At 45.1% G+C, this 24,715-nt stretch overlaps 1 protein-coding gene across 1 annotated transcript in view; it reads left to right on the top strand.

The window, feature by feature from the left end:
- Positions 1-23,964, top strand: part of ERC2 (ELKS/RAB6-interacting/CAST family member 2) — a 999,532-nt gene extending 975,568 nt beyond the window's left edge. Inside the window, exon 21 of the mRNA XM_043441970.1 lies at positions 20,993-23,964. Within this exon, the coding sequence (XP_043297905.1) occupies positions 20,993-21,133 (141 nt within the window). The 3' untranslated portion in view covers positions 21,134-23,964. The remainder of the gene's footprint in view (positions 1-20,992) is intronic.
- The last annotated feature ends 751 nt before the right edge of the window (positions 23,965-24,715 follow it).

The raw sequence follows: 24,715 nt of genomic DNA, 5'->3' as shown, positions 1-24,715 counted from the left end.
ACACACACACACACACACACACACACACACACACACACACACCCCTAAGCCTCAGAGCAAGACTGTAGGGGTGTCATCATCTCCATTGAACAGATGGAGAAACTGGGACTGGGGAAACTAAATGGTAGCTAATCAGTAGCTTCTGGTTCCTCCTTATTACTTCTCTCCTTAGATGTGAGAACTGCAAGAGATTTAGGGACAGAGGTCATAGAAGGGGTGCTGACTTGCCCAAACACACACAGGAAGTAATATCCAGGCAGTTCTACTAATGCTCGCATCTTATCTTTGTCAGCTCTTATTTCCCCCACCCACTCCTGAAGATTGTTTTGCAGCTGGATCTCTCCTGCATTCATTTATTCATTCATTTGTTCAGTACTCCTCAGTGCCCAGAGACAGTGCCTTTGTGCTCTGTCCTGATGTGAAAATAAAGCTGGGTTTGGATTTTGTTCTGCTTCTTATCAGTAGAAAGCATTTGCCTAAGTTCCTTAGCTGCTGTGAACTTCAGACTCTCTTATCAGAAGTAGAGATGACAACCCTTGACCTGTGTCACAGAGTTGTCATGACAGCCAGTACTGATCAAGGCAGTAGAAGGTGTTTGCAAACTGCATTTTTATGAGGGTTTCTCTACTCTCTCTTCCCTCCCTCCACTCCCCACTCCATGTCTAGAACTGGCCAATATTAACACTTCCGTTACACTGGCATGTGACTTCATGAAGAAAAATAATGATAATTGTGATGGTTATTATTTATTGAGCCCTTTTTACTGTCAGCTACTCCACTAAACACTTATGATCTCACTTAATCCTCTAAATACTTTTAAATTTTGAGTATCTCCATCTCGCAGATGAGGCAGTTGAAGCCCAGGGTTGCACAGCTAACCACAGGCCAGGCCAGGATTGAATTTAAATTCTATTGGATTAAAAAGTCCATGGTCTTCATTCACTTACTTATGCATTTTTTAAAAACCCTACCCCCACCAGCGCCAAGCCCCGCCACTGGCACTGAGTGGCCCTGCAGATGCTTCCTGAACCTCCCCCCCACCCCCTCGGCCAAAACTAGGCTGGCAGCTCATCTCTCCCCCACGAGGTATGGGGACATGTGTCCTCCTGATGGCCGGCAGTCCCATCAGCTGTGTCAGCTGGCGTCCCCGGGAAGCGGATGACATTAGCGCTTCCAGCTGGGAACAGCTGATCTGCACAAAGGGAGGGCCCAGGAGGCTCAGAGGAGCCACCAGAGGAAGTGCGGGCTGCCGGCAGCACAAGCACAGTGATTGTCTGCCGAGCCCCCCTGAAGACCCTGGCGCTCCGGCCGGTCCCCTCAGGCCTCCTGAGCCACTGCCTGCCAGAGCGTACTGTTTGGGACTTTCACCCTTCCTGGCTCATCTCCAGGGGTTTCTTCAGGACGAGGTTACTTCATGGCCTGAAGACCACACGGATTGAAATCTCTGTAAAAACCTGTTGGGGCTTTTGTAGTGCAAACACAACTGTGGCCTGTGAACAAATATTGACTTTTGATGCTAACTCTCTCATGGATGGCCACCCTTGGGAGAGGCCCATCACAGGCCCCTGCGCAGGTCAGAGGGAGCCAGAGTCAAGGGCAGATGCATCTTGGATCTCAGAGGACCCTCTCCCAGATGGACCCCAGCGGTCTCAGCACACAAGCAGCTTGGAGTTTTGCTGCTGCTGGGAGCAGAACAGCAAGACTCCACTGTGACTCTTGTGATAGTTTGCTGGTGCTGCTGTACGGAGTGCCATCAGCTTGGCGGTTTAAAACAGGAGATTCAGTCTCTCAAGGTTCTGGAGTCCAGAAGTCCAAAATCAAGGCGTCGGGTGGGTCTCGCACTCTCTGAAGGCTTTTCCTGGTTTCTGGTGGTTGCTGATAGTCGTTGGTGCTCTTTGACTTACAGATACATCACAGTCTGCCTCCATCGTCACATGCTGTTCTCCTTGTGTGTGCTCTCTGTGTCCAAATGTCCTTCTTCTTCTAAGGACACCAGTCATTGGATTAAGGCCCACGCTTATCTAGAGTAACCTCAGCTTAAGGTGATTACATCTGCAAAACCCCTAGGGCTTCCCCAGTGGCTCTAAGGAACCCACCTGCTGCTGAAGGAGACACAGATTCGATCCCTGGGTCGGGAAGATCCCTTGGAGAAGGAAATGGCAACCCACTCCAGTGTTCTTGCCTGGGAAATCCCAAGGACAGAGGAGGGCTACAGTCCATGGGGCTGCAAAGAGTCTGACATGACTTAGTGACTAAACAACAACAACAACAAAGACCCTGTTTCCAAATAAAGTCACATGCATGGGTACCAGGAATCAGGACTTAAACATCTCCTTTTAGGGGACACGGTTCAGCCCACACCACCACTCATGGGGGTGTTTTTCTCTTAAGGAATGAGATGTACCTCCTCACAGCCTTACCAGCTGCCTCTACGTTACCTGAAGAAGGGACCTACCTGAATCACACATCTGGTTAGATCACTCCCCTTCCGTGGTGGTCCACTACCCCCAGGGAAGCATCTAATCTCCTGGTCTGGCTTTCCTCAACCTGTTACCACTGTTTCCCCCTCTACATTTTGTGTTTACTGTCCTCTGTGCCTACAGCCCTCTGAACAGGTCTTGTGGTTGTGGTGGTTGTTTTGTTGCTAAGTCATGTCTGACTCTTTTGTGACCCCGTGGACTGTAGTCCACCAGGCTGCTCTGTCCATGGAATTTCCAAGGCAAGAATACTGGAGTGGGTTGCTCTTTCCTCCTCCAGGGGGATCTTCCCGACCCAGGGATCGAATCCACAAATCCACTGTCAGGTGGGTTCTTTACCGACTGAACCACCAGGGAAGCAGGCCTTGGTCCAGCTCTGTTTAAGGCCCTCACACACACTGTCCCACTTGTCAGAAAGGCCTGCTCTCTTCCTCTGTTAACTCCCACTGCTTGTTCCTCATGCCTCAACCTGGAAGTCATCTCCTCTCTGGAGTCTTCTCTGACCCTCCCTGATACGGTGACTCCCAGGCTCCCTCCCCACCCGTCCCCATTGGCTCACACATCACACTGCATTGCAGTTGTCTCTTTACCCGGCTGTGCCTCCAAATTAACTGCCAGACTTGAAGCTCAGGATCTGTGTCTTCCTTTCCATTGAATCCCCAGTCCTAGCTCATGGCTAGCAAAAATGAATTGAATAACCAATTGAAGGAGTGAATAAAGAAGAAAGCAGAAAGCAATAATAATTATAGTACTCCGACCACATTGCTAATGTGAAAATGAAAGGAGACTTTTTCATCTTTCTGCCAGCAACAACCTGACACCAAATTTAGCCAGTGACAAGTGCTCAGAGAACTGATGTTTCAGAGAACATTTATTATACCAGCATTGGGTCAGAACTTAAGATAAACCAAGAGGGCCGTTCCTAGGGGCGTCTTGATGTGTTGTTGGGAATGTCTGGTGTTGGGCCACACTAAAAGTGACTGTAGTGCTCATGGCCTTCCTTTGAGTTTTCAGCCCCATTTCGTTTCTCAACAAAGGTGGAAGACAACAGAAAAAGTGGCTAAATCGAATTGATTTCTTCTGCTCTGACACATGATGGTGTAGATCTTTTGCATGATTGAACACATCAGCCCGCTGAAGAATTAAAAAAAACTGTAATCCTCCCTCCTTTTTTTTTCATTGTGTTTAGCCAAAACAAGCTGTGAAAGAATGTAAAATATATCATTTTGTTGGCACCATCTCACAAGTGAGTCAGTGAGCTTGCTCACATTTACCACTAAAATTGGATTCTAACCTCCCCAAAATTTATGACAACTGCTCCTTCTTGTGGCTTAAATGTTGACATATAATTAATTTAGGATTTCTTTCTGAGGCTTGCTGTCCAGGTTTGTACCTGCCACAGAAATATCCTTGAAAGTTTATCTAAAAGCTGGAGCCATGAAAAAGGAAAACTCTACTGAAGCCTTATAAAGCGGGTGGGCTATGCCAACAGGAAAAGCCAAAGGAGAAAGGGGGAGAGGCTGCCAAGGTGGCTGGCTGCTGGAGGTGCCAGGTCGGAGACATGGAATTTGCAGTTGGGGGAAGCTTTGGGTTCCTTCTGCCACTCTTCCTTCTGGGTCGCTCTGATGTGTTCCCTTTTTGCTCTGCACATGTCCTTTCATGAGAGGACCAGGCGCTGGCCCAGCCCATGAATAACCTAGGTGGGGACACCCCGGGCTGGTACTTGGCCACCCTCGGATCAAGCTGGTCCTGACGCCCATGTCTCTCTATTGTCATGAGCTAGTGCAGAGGAGAAGGTGACAGCAGCTACTGGAAATTATCACCTATTACCTGGCAGGCGCCAATGTAGGGCCTTTAGCAGTAAGCTCGTTTTATTTGATTGTCTCAGCTACCTGGAGAGGTTAGAATTATGATCTTTGCTTTGTAGGGAAGAGAAAAAACAAAACAAAACCCTGAGGCTCAGAGAGGTTAAGTGATTTATCAGAGATCACTCAGATTAGAGAGAGGAAAAGATGACAGACAGTTCATGTGTGCACCGCTTCTGTGAGGCCCTGTCTCAAGGTAAGCCTCGATGGTGGAGTCTCACCCCTCCCACCCACCCTTGGAGGAGAGGCCGAGGGTTCAGGAATGGGGTCACCTGAGCAAGGTGCAGAAAGCTCAACAGTGCCCGAGTGTGGACGGCTACCCAGCCTGGCTGAACCACCGGCTAGGGCTTGCTCCCCACCATGCTGAGATGCCGGCAGACCTGGGTAGCTGTGTCCCTGTTTCCCTATCACATTCCACACGCCCAGGGGTGAGGGGCCCTTAACCTCACCTTGCTGGTTCCTGACAGCCTTGCTTCCAGAGGGTCTGGACATCACTGGCTATAGACTCAGGAAGGAGAAGCAGACGGTGAACAGAAGATATGTAGCTACTTCCAATCTATGAGGACTCCCTTCTAGAAGCCCAGCCCCAGATTCATGTTGGTGTTTGACAGAAAACAACAAAATTCTGCAAAGCAGTTATCCTTCAATTAAGAAAATAAATTATTTTAAAAAAAGAAGCCAAGCCTCAGCGCAGGGTCCTTTTATGGCACAGTCTGTAAAGGCAGCCCAGGAAACTCACTGAGCGAAGGTAGGAGAGGCAAGGTTCCAGGCCCCCGGTGGCCATCTCCCACCTGTGTGACCTGGGGCCAGTCCTTTCTCATTCTAACACCTCTTCAAATTGAGCAACTTAATTTCCCATGTCTCAGTTCCGCTTCCTGTTGGTGTTGTGACTTTGGAAAGTTACTTAACCTCTCTGAGCCTCTGTTTTCTTAATGTTAACAGGAGGAGACTAATAGTCCCCAGTTCATGGGGTGATTGTAGAGACTAACTGGGTTGATGTGTGGATCTCAACAGTGAATAGAGGGTGGGTTTACCCTCCCAGAAGGCTTTGGCAATGTCTAGAAACATTTTTTTTTTAATACTTATTTATTTGACTGTGCTGAGTCTTAGTTGCGGCATGCAGAACCTTTAATTGCTGTGTGCACATTTTTTAGTTGTGGTATGTGAGATCTAGTTCCCTGACCAGGGATTGAACCCAGGCCCCCTGCATGGGGAGCATGGAGTCTTAGCCAGTGGACCACCAGGGAAGTCCCGGAAACGTTTTTGATCATCATGACTTGGAAAGGGGGGGAGTGCTATTGGCATTTAGTGTATACAGGACAGAGATGCTGCTAAACATCGTACAAAGCCCAGGTCAGCCCCCTTGACAAAGAATTAGCCGATCCAAGATGTCAGTAGTGCCAAGTTGAAGATCACTGCTATAATGTATTTAGAACTCTTCCTGGCATATAGTAAGCATTCAATAAACATTTGTTATCATCAGTGGATTCACTTCTCCTTTTAATCCCCTGAAATATTTACTGGGGACCCACTCTGTGGTAGGTATTTGTGAAATACTGCGATGAGAGAGGCACTCACGGTCTATCCTCCTGAAGGCAGCTGAGGCTACAGTCAGACATTAATCAAATACACAAACTCATGACTCTAAATTGTTGTGAAGCCAGAGCGTGTTGAGGGAGAAAAGGGGAGGGCTGAGCAGGGAGATTTGACCAGGAACAAGGCAGGGAAGGCTCCCTGAAGACGCGGCCTTGAAGCTGACAGCTCAGGATAAGCAGAAGGCCACCAGGAAAAGGACGATGGGGAAAGAGCTTCCGGCAGGAGAAACTGCCCTGAAAAAGCCCTGAACAGGGAGGGACCTAGCTGTGTGCCTCCTTCTGTGTACGAGCTGCATTCATAGATGGGCCCCGCCAATCAGGAATTCCCCGTGCTCTTGCCGGGGGGCGGGGGGCGGGGGCGAGGAGGGGTTGCAACATTGCACGAGTCTCCATCTAAAGGAAGTTCTCTGTAGCAAAGCCAGGGTCTCTGGTGTACTGTCAGGTCCCCTGCGGACTGCTGGAGGACTTTGGAGTTCTGCCATACTGGGCTTTGGAAGTGACTCCCAGAGACCCAGAACCAACTGGTGTCATGCCTCAGGTATCCACTCTGTCCTGTCCCAGCTCCTTGATCTCTGGCTCACTTCTTCCCCAAGGCACTTCCTGGCCCCGCATCCTGCATGCCTGGTCTGTCTTGGAAGAGTTAAATCCAGCCCCTGCCTGCCAGGACCTTGGGATTTAGTAGGAAAACTTCCAGTGAGTTCATGTGTTATGAAAGTGCGTTTTCCCCTCTTTAATCTTCAAAGTGACCAGCGACAAAAGCAGCACAGAAATTCGCTCTCAGGGCACCTCTGCATCTAAGTTGGAAATATTTGTGATAGCCGGAAGCCTCATAGCAGATGGGAGAATGGGTCTGCTCTGAGGGGCCCATTGTTAACCGCCTTTCAATTAGGCTGGGAGCCCCCCTCATCACCCCCCGTCAGTCCAGGTGCTGACTGCAGAGTTCTCTTACATTCCTGAGCGGGAGCTGGGGGTGCAAGCAAGACCTAGGCCTGCAGCCACTGGCCTATGCTCTGTGCCGACCTCCAAGGGCCGACTTGACTCTGATATGGAATTGAAATGTAAATTCAAACTACAGAGCATGTCTGCTTTTTAGCACTAAACACTGGCCTCAGATTCCCTCCAGAGTAACCTCTGCTTGTCTCACACTTTCCGTCGTTTGTGGGGGCGGGTTGGGCAGGGGCGGTCATTGTTTCTTTGTAAGATGGTCCACTGGGCAGTGAGTTTCCTGAGAAAACTACACACGTGTGTTTACAGAGATGGATTGTGATTTTGGAGGCATCTTGTTCTGTGAGAATGTCTTAAAGCCTACACTGTGTAAAGGACATAGTAGGTATTCCATTTGAATCCATCATTAAAGAACATGTCCTTGGACTTGAGGACTGTGTTTTTGTTGTGTTAGTTCTAGACACTCCAAAATCTTGTTCTGTAGCATTCTGACCGGTTCTCCTGCTGACCAACCAATAATACCAACATGAAGAGATTATAATGATGTCTTGCATAAAAACCAAGACGGCAGCTGTGAGGCCAGTGGCCTGGCCTTGCTGTCCTAGGAAGGTGCCATTTTGTTTATAGTGCACTAAAAATTCCTTTTTGACACAGCAGCTTTAGGTTAAATAGAAATCTCATGGATGAGAAGTCAAGTCCACCAATGTCAGTAGATTTCATGTCAAGGTCTCCCCAGGCCTCTTAAGGTTACCTGTGAAAGGACAAGGGCAGAAAGGCAAGATCCTATATGTGGGGACAGAGGAGTGGGAATGACTCAACAGCAGACATCCTGGCTGTCACTGGGGGAGGATCTAATTTGGAACACGTCAAGTCTTGGAGTCATACTTTGCTGGTAAAGGCACACCCTCCCTCAGTAATCTCTTTAGCATCCCACTTCTTCAAAGACAGTTGGACCCCAAAGCCCTCATGCAGCCAGAAGACATGTGAATATCCCATCAGTTGCATAGAGGCAATAGATTGAATCCTCCAGATAGTTCACTCAATCTCAGAATGATAAATGATCAATCATTGCATTCCTCCTAAATGAAATTAAGATGTTAAGATATATTGTTTGGGGCTTCTGCATGGGATTCCTACAGTTGAATTTCCAACAGAAAATGTATTGCTGTGGAATTGCAGGGGAAGGGAGACAGTTTGAATCTATGTTAAAGCGAAACATTTGACAGTGGAGAAGCCTGCTTCAGACATGTTAATTTTTTTCATATTTAAAAGTGATTAATCATCTCAAATACCATGAAGCTGGAAGGCCGTAATGCAAACTCTTAGAGCAGAAGGAAGATGCATGTGGCTTGATACTCCGAAGCGGAGGCTTTTGAAGGAGGCTGTAGGTGAGCTCATGTTGACAGACAAAAAGCACTGACTAAAAATTCATTTGAAAGGACAGAGTCTGGGCAAAACCCTCAGAAAACATAGAAATCCATAGATTTACTTTTCAACTAGCACAGAGCAGAAGAAGGGGAAGGAGGAGGAGAAGTGGGGGAGTAGAGAAGAGGAAGAACAGGAAGAAGTTGTTGTCTTAGAGGAAGTCCTTCTCTTCCAGTAGGCGTATATACAGCGATATAGACCTTACTTTCTTGGAAAGTCTTTCCAACTCTTTTGGCAGATCAGGTCCAGGCTCTGATTTGTTCCTTTAACTTGGGACTTCATGTCCTAGTGTGTGGATTCACCGCACGGCCTCACCATCTGCCAGTGGTGTGACTTGGAGTGTGTGTCTTTACCTCTCGGTGCCTCTTTCTGAAGCAGTGTAATGAGTTAATCGTAGCAACTTCTTCAGAGTAAGGAATGGACACTAAATTAAAAGCGCTGTCCTCAGTGAATGTTGCCAGGCTTGGCAAATGTTGTTCTTCCTCCTTGGTACTTACTACAATTTTAATTGATAATCACGTGTTCAGTTTAATTATGTATTGAACGTAATATCTGACAGGCTCACTCAATGTGCATTCCATGAAGTCAGAGCTAGCATGTGTCTTGTTCAGTCCTATGTCCCAGGACTTTGCATGGTTCTTAGTAGATGCCTTCACAATTGTGAGGGAGAGAGGGAAAGAAGAAAGGAAGGGTTCTCGTGCTTTTCATAAACATGCTTAAAAACAATATAAAATCAAAAAAAAAAAACCCAATATAAAATCCAAACTGAATTTGCCTTTGTATCTCACTTAACAATCCACTTCACTATCGACTCTACCGACCAAAAATTTGGTACTTTTTTTTTTTTTATCTATTCCTTGATTTGCAAGGAGTGTGGATCAGGGCTCACTGAGCTCAGAGACCCTGACTATCTCCAAAAGGCCTGACTGACTCCACTCAGCTGGTTGCTGGCTTGTGTTGACACGTTCCCCTCTCCACTTACCAAAGAGTCTGCCACTGCCCCAAGAAGGCTGGTTCCTTTTGTTGCTGGAAACTCTGCTTTGGTGTTGCTTAGAACGCACAAAAATGTTTGAAGCACATTGAAGTTAAAGTACAGTTAATCAAATGCAAACTCCACTCAGCCCCTATCTGCCAAAAAGAAACCATTTTTAAAATGATTTTCAGAATCCTTGACAGTGCTGACTGTGTTTATGGCAGTGGGGTTGCCGATCTTAGGCGGCCACTGTGGGCGGTATGTAAGCAGCATTCCCAAAATTAAAATCACATTGAACTTGCCGCATTAGCCATTGCCACATCGGAACGCTGATGGGCTTAGTGACCATGACCAACCCAGGCCAGAGCCTGTCAACAGCCAAAGGATCAGCCTCTCCCAATGTTTGTGCTTTGCCCAACTTGTTACAAGTTTAATTCTTTGCAGCTTGCTCTTCCTGCTGTTCTGGCCTCTGTCTTCTCTACCGTGTCTTAAAGAGCATAGCAGGCTACACCGCCTCATCCAGCATGACCATGGGGGCCCTGGTATAGGTCAGCAGACGCAGGCACCCAGCTCTGTCTGATGACCCATCAGATTAGGACTCCAGAAGGTGTGCTTCAGTGTCCTCCCTACTCTGCCTCTGCCAGAGCTCGCTGGTTACTTCTAAAATTCCATCTGGAAGTGGCCCAAGATGCAGCAGATGCAAAGAACCGTTTGATTCACCACTTCTTGGGACAAGTGGAGTCTCCCTGCCTCTCTTCATATATGAAAGCTTGCTAAGTAGTGTTTGCACCACAACCGTGGTTACTTTGCAACACACCGAGGTCTTCAGCCCTTCCTGAGAAACGAGACCAATTGTCTCTGTCTCGGGGCAGCTGAATGGAGCGCTGGGTTGCAGAAACCTGGCGGTGAAGAGGTTAAGTCGCTCACCCGGTGGCAGGATCTGTGTTTTCCTGCCCGCACTTGCTCCTGGCCCCAGGCAGTGCCTGCTGTGTGGGGAGGGGGCGAGGGAGGTCTCGCCTGGACCCAGGTGGCCGGCAGGCCAACCATGTTATTAAGAAACAGGGATCACAAAACCTTGATCTTCAAAAGAGACCCCTAATTAGTCGCCAGCCCCAAGAGTAAATGGCATTCCACCTCAGCCTGGCGATGCGGGAAGGGCGCCTTCCAATCCAGGGGACTAATTGCCATTATTGGCTCTGCAAAGATCCTGCTGTAAACACTTGTCATCCGAGCCACTTCTGGTCTGCAGACCTGAGATAGCAAACTGTTCCTTCGTGCCTCAGACTCCCTCAAATGCCTCTTCAGTTCCTTTCTCTAGGTGGGCTATCTCATTCCTGCCCCTCCCTCTTGCTCTGATGAGATTTTCCAAGATTTTCCTAAAGCTGAATCCTTGTCAAGAAGGGATTTGAAAACATGTTTTCCTTTATTCTCATCTGAATGTGAAAACATATTCTCAAAAATAAACTTTAATTGCAAGCAGAAGAGATTTATCACGAATCTAACAGGGCTTAAGCTTCTGGCCCCTCAAGTACACAGATCTTTCCCCAGGTCCAGGGAGAGGCCTTCACGGTGTGTTCTTGTGACCATGTCATTTTGTCAAGTTTGAACCAGTCAACTATCAGTCAATCTTTTTCTCAAAGAGAGCCCACCAAACGTATAAAACCAAAGTGTGCTCTGTAATACTCAGCGTGTCTCTTTTATCTCATGCACTCTGGTTGCTCCTGGAGATAAGTATGTTTTCCCTGTTCTTAGACTTTTTGCTTCTTGGTCCTGTTTGGTATCTGTGAAGGGCAACTTCTTCAGGCCCCATGCAGGATGCTAGGTTTTGTCTGAGTTTACACTTGAACTTGGGGACTGTTTCAAGACCCTGGCTCCATCGCCTTCAGGGGCAGCTCAGATAACACCAAACTCAGAGGGCAAAAGAGGCCAACCTAGAGAGAGGTTTGGGGGCCACAGGAATTTGGGGCTGTGGTTCACATATGTCAGAGAGAGAGAGAGACGGAGGAGGATGGCAGTGAATACTTTCTGAATGTCCTTGTGAAACTTGAGTTTTCTTTTTTAAATTTTATTTGTTTATTTGGCTGCCTCCGGTCTTAGTTCTGGCCTGGGGCCTCAGTAGTTGTGGCACGCGGGCTGTTTCTCCATGGCATGGGAATCTTAGTTTCCCAACCAGATTTACACCTGTATCTCCCGCATTGCAAGGCAGAGTCTTAACCACTCGGCCACCAGGGAAGTCCTAGTACGTGAGTTTTCTATTCACCTTTAGGTTTGGCTTTTATCAAGCGTCTCGGGGCCCTGAGATGACATGTGCCACACATACGTTCATAGCAATCTATGTGGCAGGACCAAATGTCATGTGATGTCAGCCTGTTTCCTCAAAAACCGAGCTTCAGAACTGTTTCATGAGGGAGATGAGGAGTCACCCTTACTCAGCAATACCTCCTTTGTGTGAACAGCGCAGGGTGCGGCAGGAAGGTGCACGTTCTATACACAAGGCTTAGGGTATTTGCTCATAGGATTCCATTGTCTCCATGATGGAGCTGATGGTTTTCCTTCTGCAGGTAACCCCATAACCTCAGACAACCGTGAGGACACAGAGGTGCTATACTTCCAAGATGTGGGGTTCCCAAGATGACAGGGCCATTTTTCTCCCTCCCCAGGGGCGGGGAGGTGGGGCATTGTATTTGTCGAATCATCTCCAAAAAGGCCAGCACTCCAAAAAGATGCCCAAAACATGATTTGAACCTATACATTTCACTGATTTGAAATGTTAGAAATTGTATGCCAAATGTTTGGTTATTTTAACTAGTTCAGAGAAGAAGGACTAACAGGGGTTTTGACAACAAACAAAACCAGTTTTTGTTCTATCAGTAATGTTTAAAAGATTCCAATTTCAAACTAAACACAATGTGTGGTTATTCTGTCAGCGATTTATACAGCCACCAGGGCGCCACAGCTACACACTGCATACATCATTGTATTTTTAAAATGTACTTAATGAACTTTTTTTTTTCTTTTCTAGTAACTACTTCATTGCCTTAAACGAATGCATTCCAATAGAATTTGTAACAAATGACCACTTTGTGTTTGCATTAATGCCAAACACGTTTAACAAATTTTTAACAAGGAACCCTGGCAAAATGCCAAACTCCTAGAGGGACACCGAAGGAATGCTATAAATTTAAACTAGATTTTACCTTTTCACTTAGCTCAGCAAGTGTCTTAGGTGTCTTACTATCTCAGGATTGTGGCATTTCTATTTTATGTCAGATAAGTAGTACATTTTCATTACTTTTACGACTTAGCTTGTACCTATTTCCACAGGACTTTTAAATCTATGCAGCCGTGTCTGAAATAATATGATGGCAGCTTCGAAACAGATCTTTACTTCTGCAAAATCTGTATCTTTTAAGGGTTGGTGGATGCATGTATGTATATACATTTCTTACCAAAATATCTTATAGTGTGCAATTATCTTACAAATTTTACAATGTTTATCTTATACTGTTAAGCAATTAAATGTAAAAGCAATCGATAATACCTGTGGTTCTCAAGTGGGGATCATTTTGCCTACCCCCACCCGAGAGGAGTTTGGCAACATTTGGAGACATTTTTTGTTGTCAAGATTGAGAGAAGGAGTGATGCTACTGGCCTCTAATGGGCCACGGCCCAGGATGCTGCTAATAAGCACCCCGTAATGCCCCGGACAGTCCTCACAACAGGTACCCGGCCCACCGTAAATGTCCTCTGGTGAGTGTCCACAGTGCTAAGACTGAGAAATTGTGGAGTAGAATGACAAAGGCATTTAGCTGGTAGGCAGTCTCTTGGGTTTAGGAAGGTATTATTTTAAGAAAAAAAATTACAACTAAAGCAAACTCAACCAATTTTTTTTTTTTTTAAAGATTACGTAGAGTAAAACGCTGATGTGTGGCAGATTTCTGACTTGTACTTCTGCTGCCATCTGACCACTGAGGAGCAAAGCGGGCCCATGGTAGCTGGGCCTGAAGTGTCGGTGCTGGGGGTGGCTGGTGGCCCGAATGTGGCACCTGCTCAAACTGGCCAACACAGGCTGGGAGCTGCTGTGCCAAAGGCCACCCAGGGCAGTGGGATTGGTCTCCAGGACACACCTGGGGGCAGGCAGGGGGTTCCGTACCCACGAGAAGATAGTTTTAGGTGTTTCACGGGCAAGTACTTTCATTTTAATAGCTATGAAATTATTGTAAGATATATTAGACAAATTGTGACTCCACTGGGGTATTACAGCAGATCTTTCCTTAGAAGGAACTTTGTTTTTAGAAAAGGTTTTTGAAGAAAAACATTAGTTTACAGTGGCAGGCATTATAGAAAGGTCACAAAAACCGGGACAGTAGAGCATGAAAGATTGAGCTTGAGGAAGTCCTGGCCTTAGGGTGAAGAGACTGTGCTCTGGAGTCAAGATGATGTGATTTCAAATCAAGCCCCAGGAGGATGGGAATCTAACCAAAAGCACGTATTGCTTCTCCGGTAGCTCACATGGTGAAAGAATCTGCCTGCAGTGTGGGAGACTCAGGTTTGATCCCTGGGTCGAGAATATCCCCTGGAGAAGGGAGTGGCTACCCACTCTAGTATTCTTGCCTGGAGAACTCCCTGGACAGAGGAGCCTGGTGGGTTACAATCCATGGGGTCACAACGAGTCTGAAACGACTGAGCAACTAACACATACACACACACACACACACACACACACACACACACAGAGTTCTGTCTTGCTCTCTCGATCCCTGAGGGCCTTGGTGGCACACACACACACACACACACACACACACACTTCCCTTAAGCTTCTGTTTCCCCACTGCTAAGGGAGTGTCAGCCAGGTCAGTGTCATAGATCTGTCCAGTTTGTTGGAGATAGTTCTCTCAAAAGCACAGAGCACCCTTGCTGGCAGACAGTGTGCACACAATATTAGCTGTGAATAATTCTGACCACAATAATAATGGCAAAAATAAAATCTTAGGCACAGCAGTCTACGCTACCATTTTGTCGTACACATCTGAATTCATCCAAATCCCTTCACTTAAAGCCTTGTGGATGAGTTGCACCCCACAGCACAGAAATGGAAGGCAAAGATGAAATCTGGGGACTCTCAGGGCCTCCATCCCACCCAGCAGGCTCTACCATCCCAACAGCAGTTATCAATTCTGAGCTAAGGTCTTGCTGGGCCCACCCCCAGCCCCAGCCCTTTGGGCTCTCAAGTGTTACATTTTATTGCCCTGTGGAGCATTAGAAGGCCACTCGCAAGGTTACATGTTACTCTCCACTCATATTTTTGAATTATGGCTTCAAGGTGGTTGCTCCTATCAAGAAAATTAAATGATTTAACGTAATTTGTTGCCACTTTGATCACAACAATAATAAATAAATCTTCATGAGGAAAACGAGAAACCCATTCCACCCTGTTTTAAAAGATGTTAAGTAATAACACAGATGTAGTTATAGATTTTTTTTCTTTTTTTTTTCCAAGCAGAAACAACTCTATTGGGTTTTCCTGGGAACAGAGTTGCTGGGTGGAGTTGTCCTTCGGGATGCCCGCTACCCCAAGAATGAACAGTTCTTCTCTTCAGACTGTTGTTCGTTAGCCTATCAGGCACTGGCTTTTATGTGGGCACCATGTGCGATGTCGGGGGCATCCAAAGCTGCTGTGAATGGGTGTCTGTTTTTGTACCTGGGGGCACTCTGCACACATTTGGAAAGCACATGGAGCGTAATGGACATTAACCCAGATGTCAAAAATAGCCTGCCTTTTACTACTGTTATTAAACAGTTTCCCCTTTAACCCCTCCATGTTTACCAAAGACCCCTTTCTCCCAGCCTGTTTCTGCAAATCACTACTGAAAGGGCAAGAGAAGAAAGCCATAATCCGGCAGGTGTCTTTATGCCAAAGAAAAACAGTCTGAAGGAATATTTGTGAGACACCACACGTTTATAGCCTGCTCTCCTGGGGGCGCTTGTCCTGGGGCGAAATCGACTGCTGTGCTCAGCTCACCGGCATCCCCCCGCCCCCGACACCCCACCCCTGCACACCAACTGCAGGATTCCCTTAGAAAAAACCAAGTCAAGAGCATTGATCCCATGCAGTACTGATTTTTTCACAATAGAAATAGCTTTCTTTTCTGCTCTGATACTCATTACACATTCTCTGGTTTAAAAAATCCAAAAAGTGTTCAATTCAGTTCAGTCACTCAGTCATGTCCAACTCTTCGTGACCCCATTAATCACAGCACGCCAGGCCTCCCTGTCCATCACCAACTCCTGGAGTTTACTCAAACTCATGCCCATCGAGTCGGTGATGCCATCCAGCCATCTCATCCTTTGTCGTCCCCTTCTCCTCCTGCCCCCAATCCCTCCCAGCATCAGGGTCTTTTCCAATGAGTCAACTCTTCACATGAGGTGGCCGAAGTATTGGAGTTTCAACTTCAGCATTGGTCCTTCCAATGAACACCCAGGACTGATCTCCTTTAGGATGGACTGGTTGGATCTCCTTGCAGTCCAAGGGACTCTCAAGAGTCTTCTCCAACACCATAGTTCAAAAGCATCAATTCTTCGGTGCTCAGCTTTCCTCATAGTCCAACTCTCACATCCATACATGACCACTGGAAAAGCCATAGCCTTGACTAGACGGACCTTTGTTGGCAAAGTAATATCTCTGCTTTTTAATACGTTATCTAGGTTGGTCATAACTTTCTTTCCAAGGAGTAAGCATCTTTTAATTTCATGCCTGAAATCACCATCTGCAGTGATTTTGGAGCCCAAAAAAATAAAGTCTGACACTGTTTCCCCATCTATTTCCCATGAAGTGATGGGACCAGATGCCATGATCTTAGTTTTCTGAATGTTGAGCTTTAAGCCAACTTTTTCACTCTCCTCTTTCACTTTCATCAAGAGGCTTTTGAGTTCCTCTTCACTTTCTGCCATAAGGGTGGTGTCATCTGCATATCTGAGGTTATTGATATTTCTCCTGGCAATCTTGATTCCAGCTTGTGCTTCTTCCAGTCCAGCGTTTCTCATGATGTACTCTGCATATAAGTTAAATAAGCAGGGTGACAATATACAGCCTTAACGTACTCCTTTTCCTATTTGGAACCAGTCTGTTCTATGTCCAGTTCTAACTGTTGCTTAAAGTGTAACCTCCCCCCAAAAAAAATCAAAAGAAGAAAAATTTAAAGCACCACCCAGAGAAGATAACTATTAGCAATATTCTGGCATATGCATTTGTGAGTATGGGTATGGTGATGCAAAAATGAGATTGAACTATATGTATGGAATTATATATTTTTTTAATTTATTTTGGTTGTGATGGGTCTTTGTTGCAGCACGTGAACTTCTCTAGTTGTGGTGCGTGGACTCAGTGGTTGGGGCGCATGGACTTAGTTGCCTCACAGCATGTGGGATCTTAGTTCCCCCAACAGGGATTGAATACTTGTCCCCTGCACTGGAAGGCAGATTCTTAATCACTGGGCCACCAGGGATGTCCCCTGTAATCTGCTTTTTTCACTGAAAAAATATGTACGTCTTTCCATATTAAAAAATTAGAATAAAACTGTCATGTAGTCAATAAATCTTAAGCATGACTGTCACAGCCCCCTGTTAAATTCCTTTCAAGCACAAAATTTTCTTATTTATTTATAATAAATAAGAAATGGATAATTTCTAGTTTATTATTTGATCATTCTCTTATATATATATCTGTTTGTTTTTTCTCTTACTCTTGAAAATACTGGCCCTGTGAGGGCACAGATGTTGTCTGTTATTTTTACTATTGTACCCTTGGCAGCAAGCATACCTTCTGGCACAGAAAGGAGGTATATTAGTTTTCTATGCTGCATAACAAATCACCACAAACTTAGTGGCTTAAAACAATACCCATTTATTATCTCAAAGTTCTATAAGTCAGACGACCATTCATGCTCCACTGAATTCTATTCTTAGACTTATAACGCCAAAGTCAAGATTTTGGCTAGATTTAACCTGGCTAGATTTAACCTGGCTAGATTTAACCTGGAGGGTCTGGGGAAGTACCCACATCTGAGCTCATTTAGGTTGTGGCAGAAATTAGTTCCTTGTGGTTGTAGGACTGAGGTTCCTATTTCCTTATTTGCTATTAGCTGCTGGCTTCTCTTGGATCTGGCAGGACACTACCAGGTCCTTGCCCTGTGGCCCCCTCCGTCTCAGCACAGCAGTTCCCTCTTATGTTCCAAATTTCCCTGAGTTTCTTCTCCTACCAGCAAGAGGAAAGTCTGCTATTAAAGGGCTCCCATGATTAAATTAGGCCCACTCATTTTCTCAAGTCAAATGATTAGTAACCTTAACTATATAAAGTTGTAATCATGGTGTGAGATATTCATAGTCCCAGTGCCAGGGATTGCAGCAGGAAATCTTTGGGGGTTGAGGGAACTTTAGGATTCTGCCTGTTCCAAGTGCCCTCTAATACCTATGGAAAGAGTGAGTGAATCAACTTGTTGATTGAATGCACATGGCATAGAGGATGCTAAGTGAACAAGACTGGCCTGACCCTGCTGTCATAGAGCTTGCAGCCTCGACCAATGTTATTCAGTAGAAATATATTGCAAGCCACATCTGTAGTTTTGAGTTTTCTAGTAGCCACATTGAAAAGAGTAATAAGATATAGATGAAATTAACTCTAAAAATATATTTAATTTTATCCAATATATCCAAAGTGTCACCAGTGCACCGTTTACACTTACGGCACATCTCAAGTTGGACTAGCCCCACTTCAAGTGCTGAGCAGACACACGTGTTCAGTGGCTGCCGTATTGGACAGTGAAAGTCTAGGGACGTCACAGAAGGGGGGCAGTGCAGTGTGTGTGAGACTTCCTGCACACCATCCCACACTCAGGAGGGTCAGGAAAGACCTCCAGGGAAGAAGTGAAATCTAAACTGAGACTGAAGAATAAGTAGGAATCAGTCAGGTCAAGGGTTCATGTGAATGCATGTCAGAAAGACAAGTCTGTACAATGAGGAGGAAAGAAAGCTTTAGGACTGCAGAAGCCAGTTCAGCTTAGGGGGAACTTGAAGCGTGGAGCTGGAGAGAGAGGCCAGCAAGCCAAGAGTCCATCCTCCACCCTGACAGCAATGGGATTGTAAATGAAGGCTGTAACAGGGAGTGCAGGATGAAGTAGATGTTGTTGTTGAAATAGCACTGTTGCCTGAGCTGGTGAGAGTGCAGAGTGGGTCCTGAAGGAGAGGACACTGGGTGTGTGTGTGGAGGGGGGGTGTTGGGGCCGCTGCGACCATCCAGGACAGGGAGGTCAGGCCAAAGATTATCTCACTGTGGGTGGCTGCCCAGATTGCCTCCTTGGTAGAAGCCAGGATTCCTTTTTAAAAAATGTTTAAATGTATATGCTTCTTTGCTCCTCAGTGAAGGTTCATTTGCCTTTGCAGCTCCTGGCAGTGTCATCTGAGATTTCTTTTTTCCCTCAAATCCATTTAGGCCTCCTGGCAAATGGATTGTCTGATGGAAGGAGCGGCGACACTTTTTGAGAGTTCCCTTTCCCACAGCATAAACCTTACCCTGAAACAGTGCGTTGCAGTCGCGAGACACTGTATTCTGCCTTGTGACCTGTTACCCAGCTGGAAATCTTTGTCTCGACTGAATAAATGATTGTTCTTTGCTACTTTATCTTGGAAAAACATCAAGGACATGGGACATTCGCCATAATTGTTTTTCACTCATTTCCCCGATCTGTAAAATATGACCGGAGCATTTTAGTACTACTTTGGGTTTCTCTTTACCTTTTAATCATGTGGCCTTTTAATATATTGGTCAGCCCCTTAAAAGGATGATTAAGAAATGCTTAATGCACAAAAGAATTAGAGCTATGCACAGCTCATGAAGCAGAAAGCGTGCTCTGACTTAGAATTTTCATACGAAGTTCACCGAGATTTTATGTGCCAGAATGAGTAATATGATCCGCTCTAGGAACTCCCTAGCTCTCTGGCTCTGCAAAAGTCATTTTTTTGCCCCGATTCAAGTTTCTTAACCAGAAGGGTTACACCAAACTCCTCAGAGTATGAATTAGCTGAGTTCATCCAAGCCACATATTTCATTTGCACTGCTTAACGAGGGTTCGAAATAACTGCCTACCTGTGCAGACGCTGGGATCTTTGGTTGGCTCATTAGTCAGTGTGACTTGAGAAATGCTGTGTGTCAGCCACCAAATCAGACAGCTCAGGCTGTATATAAAAACTGGCTCATATGTGTGTGAGTTTGTGTGTGTGTGTGTGTGTCTGTGTTTGATCTTTCCCCTCCCCGCCTTATTCCCCAGATAGCTGCACTATTGCCATGTGCCCGGAAACTCCTAGAATATTCCAAGGCAATATGTGAATGATAACCATGCAGGCACACAACGTCCAGCATCAGTAGGGAAGAAAGTCATCATCTGAGGGTTCAGTGTGGGATGGTTCTCTCCTCTTACCCGTTCTACTGTTTCTTCGCAGGTGGCAGTTGTATGCCACACCCCGGGACCCTTAATTGAGACCATGAGAAAACTTGAGGTGCTTCCGGACACCTCTTACCCAGGGCCTGAAATATGCACACAGTTGAGTGTTGCACTTATGTTTAGGGCTAAACATATACACATGAGCCACAGGATGGTGGCGATGATAGCCAACTTCATTTCACTCTGCTGTGTTTAAGGAGATACCAATATTCTTTTTTAAGTTATGCATTTATTGTGGTAAGATACACGCTAAAAATTACCACTGTAACCAGTTTAAGTGTACAGTTCAGTGGCATTTAATACATCCATGGCATAATTCAACCAACACCACTATCCATTTCCAGAATTTATTACCACAAACTGAAATTCTGTGCCCATTCAAAGATAACTCTCCATTCCCCTCTCCCCTCAGCCCCTGTAACCTCTTATTTATTTTGTGCATTTTTGAATTTGTCTATTCTAGATATTCCATGTGAGTGGAATTGTACAGTATTTGTCCCTTAGTGAATGGTTTATTTCACTTACCATGATGTCTTCAGGGTTCATCCATATTGGAGCATGAATCAGAACTTCATTTGTTTTGAGGGTTGAGTAACATTCTGTGGTGCATGTATACTACCTTTTGGTTATTGTCAGTAAGGCTTCTGTGAGCATTTGTGTGCAAGCAGTCTGTGTAAGTCATTCTTCCAGGTATATACCTTGGAGTGAAATTTTCTGTATTCTTTTAAATTGTTTCTCTTAGAAGGTCTGTAAGTGAATGCTAAGTTTTCTGGTATGTCGGCCATCTTTAATTCTCTAATATCTAAAAAGTCAAGTTTAAAAATAATTTAAAAACTATACTCATGGTAGAAAACCATGGAGAGGAAAAAGTGTTGACACATGATGTGGTCAAATAGAAATAACCTCTGTAACATTTGGGCTTATTTCCATTCCCTTTCTTCTTGCTTATCAAGAGGCATAAGAGGCATCTCTATCTCTAGGTGAACTATTTTTAAAAAGGCATCTTCTTCAGATGTGTTTGCAGGACATCATTTAACTTCCTGTTCACCTCCTTACTCTATTCTTCCTCTGCATCGCCACCCTCCCTGATCCCCATTAGCCCTGATTAAAGAGAGGGGTAGTGGGTGGGCACACGGGAGGGGAGTGTTTGCCCACAGTACCTCCAACCTCACTGCCAGTTCCTCTCCCTGCTAAACTCTGTGCTTTCTTGTTGCAGCTATCAGAAGGGCTGACTAAAGGGCACGCGCAGCTCTGCAGCAATATTCTGATAATCTATTGCAGTGCAGCTCACATCACTGTTCACCACCACCTGGAGCGCTCATGGAGACTGAAGAGGAGCTTTCACTTCCATCACTGAGCATGGCTCTGTTCGGCTCAGTGTTTCCTTCATCATCTCATGTCCTTTCCCATGGATTCAGACACGTTGGAGAGGAGAATGTGGAGGAGGAGGAGACAATGGCAGGTCCTCCATTTTTTGGTCGGGATTCGGGCATTTAAAATGTGTTCATCTCTTCTGAATGTCATTATTTGATAACATTTTACTTCTGTTACTTAAACATCACTGGATGAATCTGAACTCCATGGGATCATAACTGTGGATTCAGCTTCTGTTGGACAACTAGCTTCATCTCCCGTCTCTCTGCTGGTTCAGTCTGAGTGGTCATCTCTAATGCATTAGATTATCAAAAAGTGTGAATTCTGTGATTGAGTGAGTGGTGCTGGCAGTGTTTGTATACTGAGATGCATGGAGTGTTTGACAGAGAAACCAAAGCACCAAAAATGGTGAGCCTTTACCCTCCTCTATTTCTTTAATCTGCGGTTTGAAGAACCACATTTTGATGGTGGAACCAGTCGTTACCTCTGGGCCAGGTTGGAAATGAAATCAATTTTTTAAACCACTAATACTTGCCAAGAAATCGCCTTATGAGAACATGGTGTGTGTCTCTGACAATGCATGGCACATCTAAATTGATCATTCATAGTTCTATTGACCCTGTGTTTGTACTAGGGAGTGGCTGGAGCCTGAGGCACCTGCATATTTCTGTCCCATGGGTGTTACACATCACCCACAGTGGGGTCACCGCCGAGCCTCAGACTCGCCATTCCCGTACATGCAGGTCTCCACGAAGAAGCTGGGACTCATTCATACTCAAAATCCAAACGCTGTCCAAACAGCGAGTGTACGCTTAGATCTTCTGTAAATGAAAGGTCATTTGTCATTTTTTTTTTTTGAAAAAAAGTCTCCAACATGGATTCCAAAACATTTTCAGCATCAAACATGAAAACATTGATGAATGAGGAATAATCACAAAAGCTATGTATCTGTATATAGCTCTACACAACATGTTTGTGGTACAGAGTCATTATTTAAAGCACATGCCAGGGAGAGAGACCACATTTTCAGGTCTTTTACATACAGTGACATGGTCCTGAGGAGAATTAAACTCCTCCTGCTTCCTCTGAGATTAAAAAAAAAAGAAATAAAGTTGTTGTAACTTCATAAAACTCATGACCGAGTCTGGAAAACATGTGCAACTCTTGTATTGATCCATTTCCTTGTCAATGAAAGAAACCCTTCCACGTGTATGCAAGTGGGGGATGAAAATCTGCATTTCTAAAGGACAAACAGTGAATTTAAGCATGAGTGGCCTTAATAAATATAGTTGTCTTTTTTTGCTGCTGTGGAAAGGATTCTAAGGAGATGTTCCTAAAGTCTTGCATTGAATTTAGTTGTTACTATTACTTCTTAAAATGTTGGTGCAATTAACTCTGGACCTCTCTTGTGAGCCATAGAGATATTTAAAAGTCAGACACCTTATTTATCTATCTGAGAAGACGAAGCTGTGTCTGGGTTGCGCTGTTCATCCTTGGTGCATTAAGAGTAGTATATTCAAGCAGGTTTCTCGCTTCTGGCTTTGTTCTTGTCCTAAGTATTGCGCATTGTGTAAAACTTTCATGTTGCACAAGCAATCCAAATACATTCATGTTTAATAAGTTTGTCCTTTAACTATCAAGGCAATCTAGGTCTTGACTGGAGAAACGAGCAGAGTTCTTTGCAAAAGTTATTTCACACATTTTGACATAATGCCGCCCTGAAAACCCAGGCCTCCTCCAACTCATGGCTGTGAACAGTTTGAGCATCCTTAAACAGGCGGCCTCACTGCCTGCTACAGCCTGATCCTGATCTGAACTCTGCCACTGAATACTTGAAGTAGGAAAGCCACTAGGCAGTGGGTGTCCTAGAAGCAGAGAAAGCAACCGACCATGAATAGTTAGCGATTTCCCAGTATGTGCCAATTCTGTCCCAGCTGTTGTTTTGAGGGCTCATTTTTGCCCCACTTTTGTTTGCCTAAAGTATTACTGATGTTCCTTTTATGGGACAATTATCATTTAGTTCCTTAAAAATTAAATTATGTCTAACGTAGCATCTTTCCATTATGTATCATGTAATATTCTCTGATGTTGAGGGGCTACCAAAAAATTCCCTTTTCACATATTAAAAATAGTTTGTGTTTACAGCAAACAACTGTGCTGTTGGGAAGACATTTCCTTTGCACAGACTTTAGCAGGTTTCCCCCTTGATCATAATCAAGTTGAGAAAGTTGAGGCTGACATTTAGGAGAAGTTGGTCTTCTTGCTTTGTGCAAAAGCAAGCTTGTACTTTATACCCTGTTTGATTTCAATGTACAGTCTCGATTTTGTATTTAATGATTTTTGTGTATCCAGTATGCACGTTAACAGCGTGTCAACTTTCATTTAAAAGTGGGTTTCCATTTACTTTTTAAACAGTGTTCATGACAAGACCTCAAATGTGTTGACATAAGCTCTATCTGAGATGTTTTTGTGTTGAGTGGCGTTTGAATGCTGCCAGGGGTCAGTGTATCTAATTCCCAGAGACCCTCGTTTGATAGTGCTTCTTGTAATATTTCTCCAAGTGAGTGGCATGTGGGTTGTGATATTGACCATGTGATTATGGACTTCGATATGAAAAAAATAAATAAATAAAACTAAGGAACCCTCAGAAACTACCAGTGGGCATGTAGTAGCCAGTCATTGTAACCTTGTGTCTAGTAGAAGTACAACGTACAAGGTATGTACAGTTCATACATTTGTTATCATGTGTATGAGAAGTACTTTGTGCTGATCGCCTTATTTATATTCATCAAATAAACTTTGTTTCTTTCTGAAGCGGGTTCATTCCATCTCGAATAAATGCTCCAACTGTGATGGTTTCTAGTCTTGTTTGGGTCATGGATCCCCATCTGAAGAAGCTATGGCTGCGAAGACAAGAGAAAGAAAAAGGGAGGCTCTGGACTCATTTTACCAGAAGAGCCAAGATGTAAATTTCCCTCTGTGCATAGCTGGAGCTCCGGGCTTATAGTGTGTTAAGAACTCAAGTTATTGGTGGCGTCTCCCTTCCTCCTTCCCTTCCCTTTTGGTCTTTCTCTGTCTCTCAGTTCCTCCCTTTTTCTCCATCTTTTTATCCCTCCCTTGCTTCCTTCCTACCTTTTCTTGCTTCCCTTTTTCCCCTCTTTCCTCTTTTCTGCCGTGTTTCTTCTGTACTTTCCATGAGGTTGACATCAGTCCTGCCAGGTTCTCTCCACATGGTGGTAAAGGTGACTCCCGACAGCTTTGAGTGTTCTTGGGTTTTTTAGAAGAGACAGCCCTCTCTCCCAGCAGCCACATCAGGCCTCTAGAGGGACTCTTACTAGTCCTCTTGGGATCATACATCCAGCCTCACTGGATGTGGGAGATGTAGTTTTCAAAGGAAAAAAATAGAGCTCTAGTCTAGAAGAGAGACAAGGAAGCTGAGCAGGTGAAAATGGTAGCCCTGCCATCACGTGGGTACACACACAGAATCATCCGGAAAAACAGAGCTGTCCATACAAGGGCTCCCCGGCCTTTGTAGCTCACCTGTGGATCTCAGTGGAGGACCAGC

The sequence above is a fragment of the Cervus canadensis genome, chromosome 22 (genome assembly GCF_019320065.1).
Source record: "Cervus canadensis isolate Bull #8, Minnesota chromosome 22, ASM1932006v1, whole genome shotgun sequence".
Taxonomy (NCBI): Eukaryota; Metazoa; Chordata; class Mammalia; order Artiodactyla; family Cervidae; genus Cervus; species Cervus canadensis.
The sequence above is the reverse complement of the archived record's forward strand: the minus strand, read 5'-3'. Positions and strand labels throughout refer to the sequence as shown.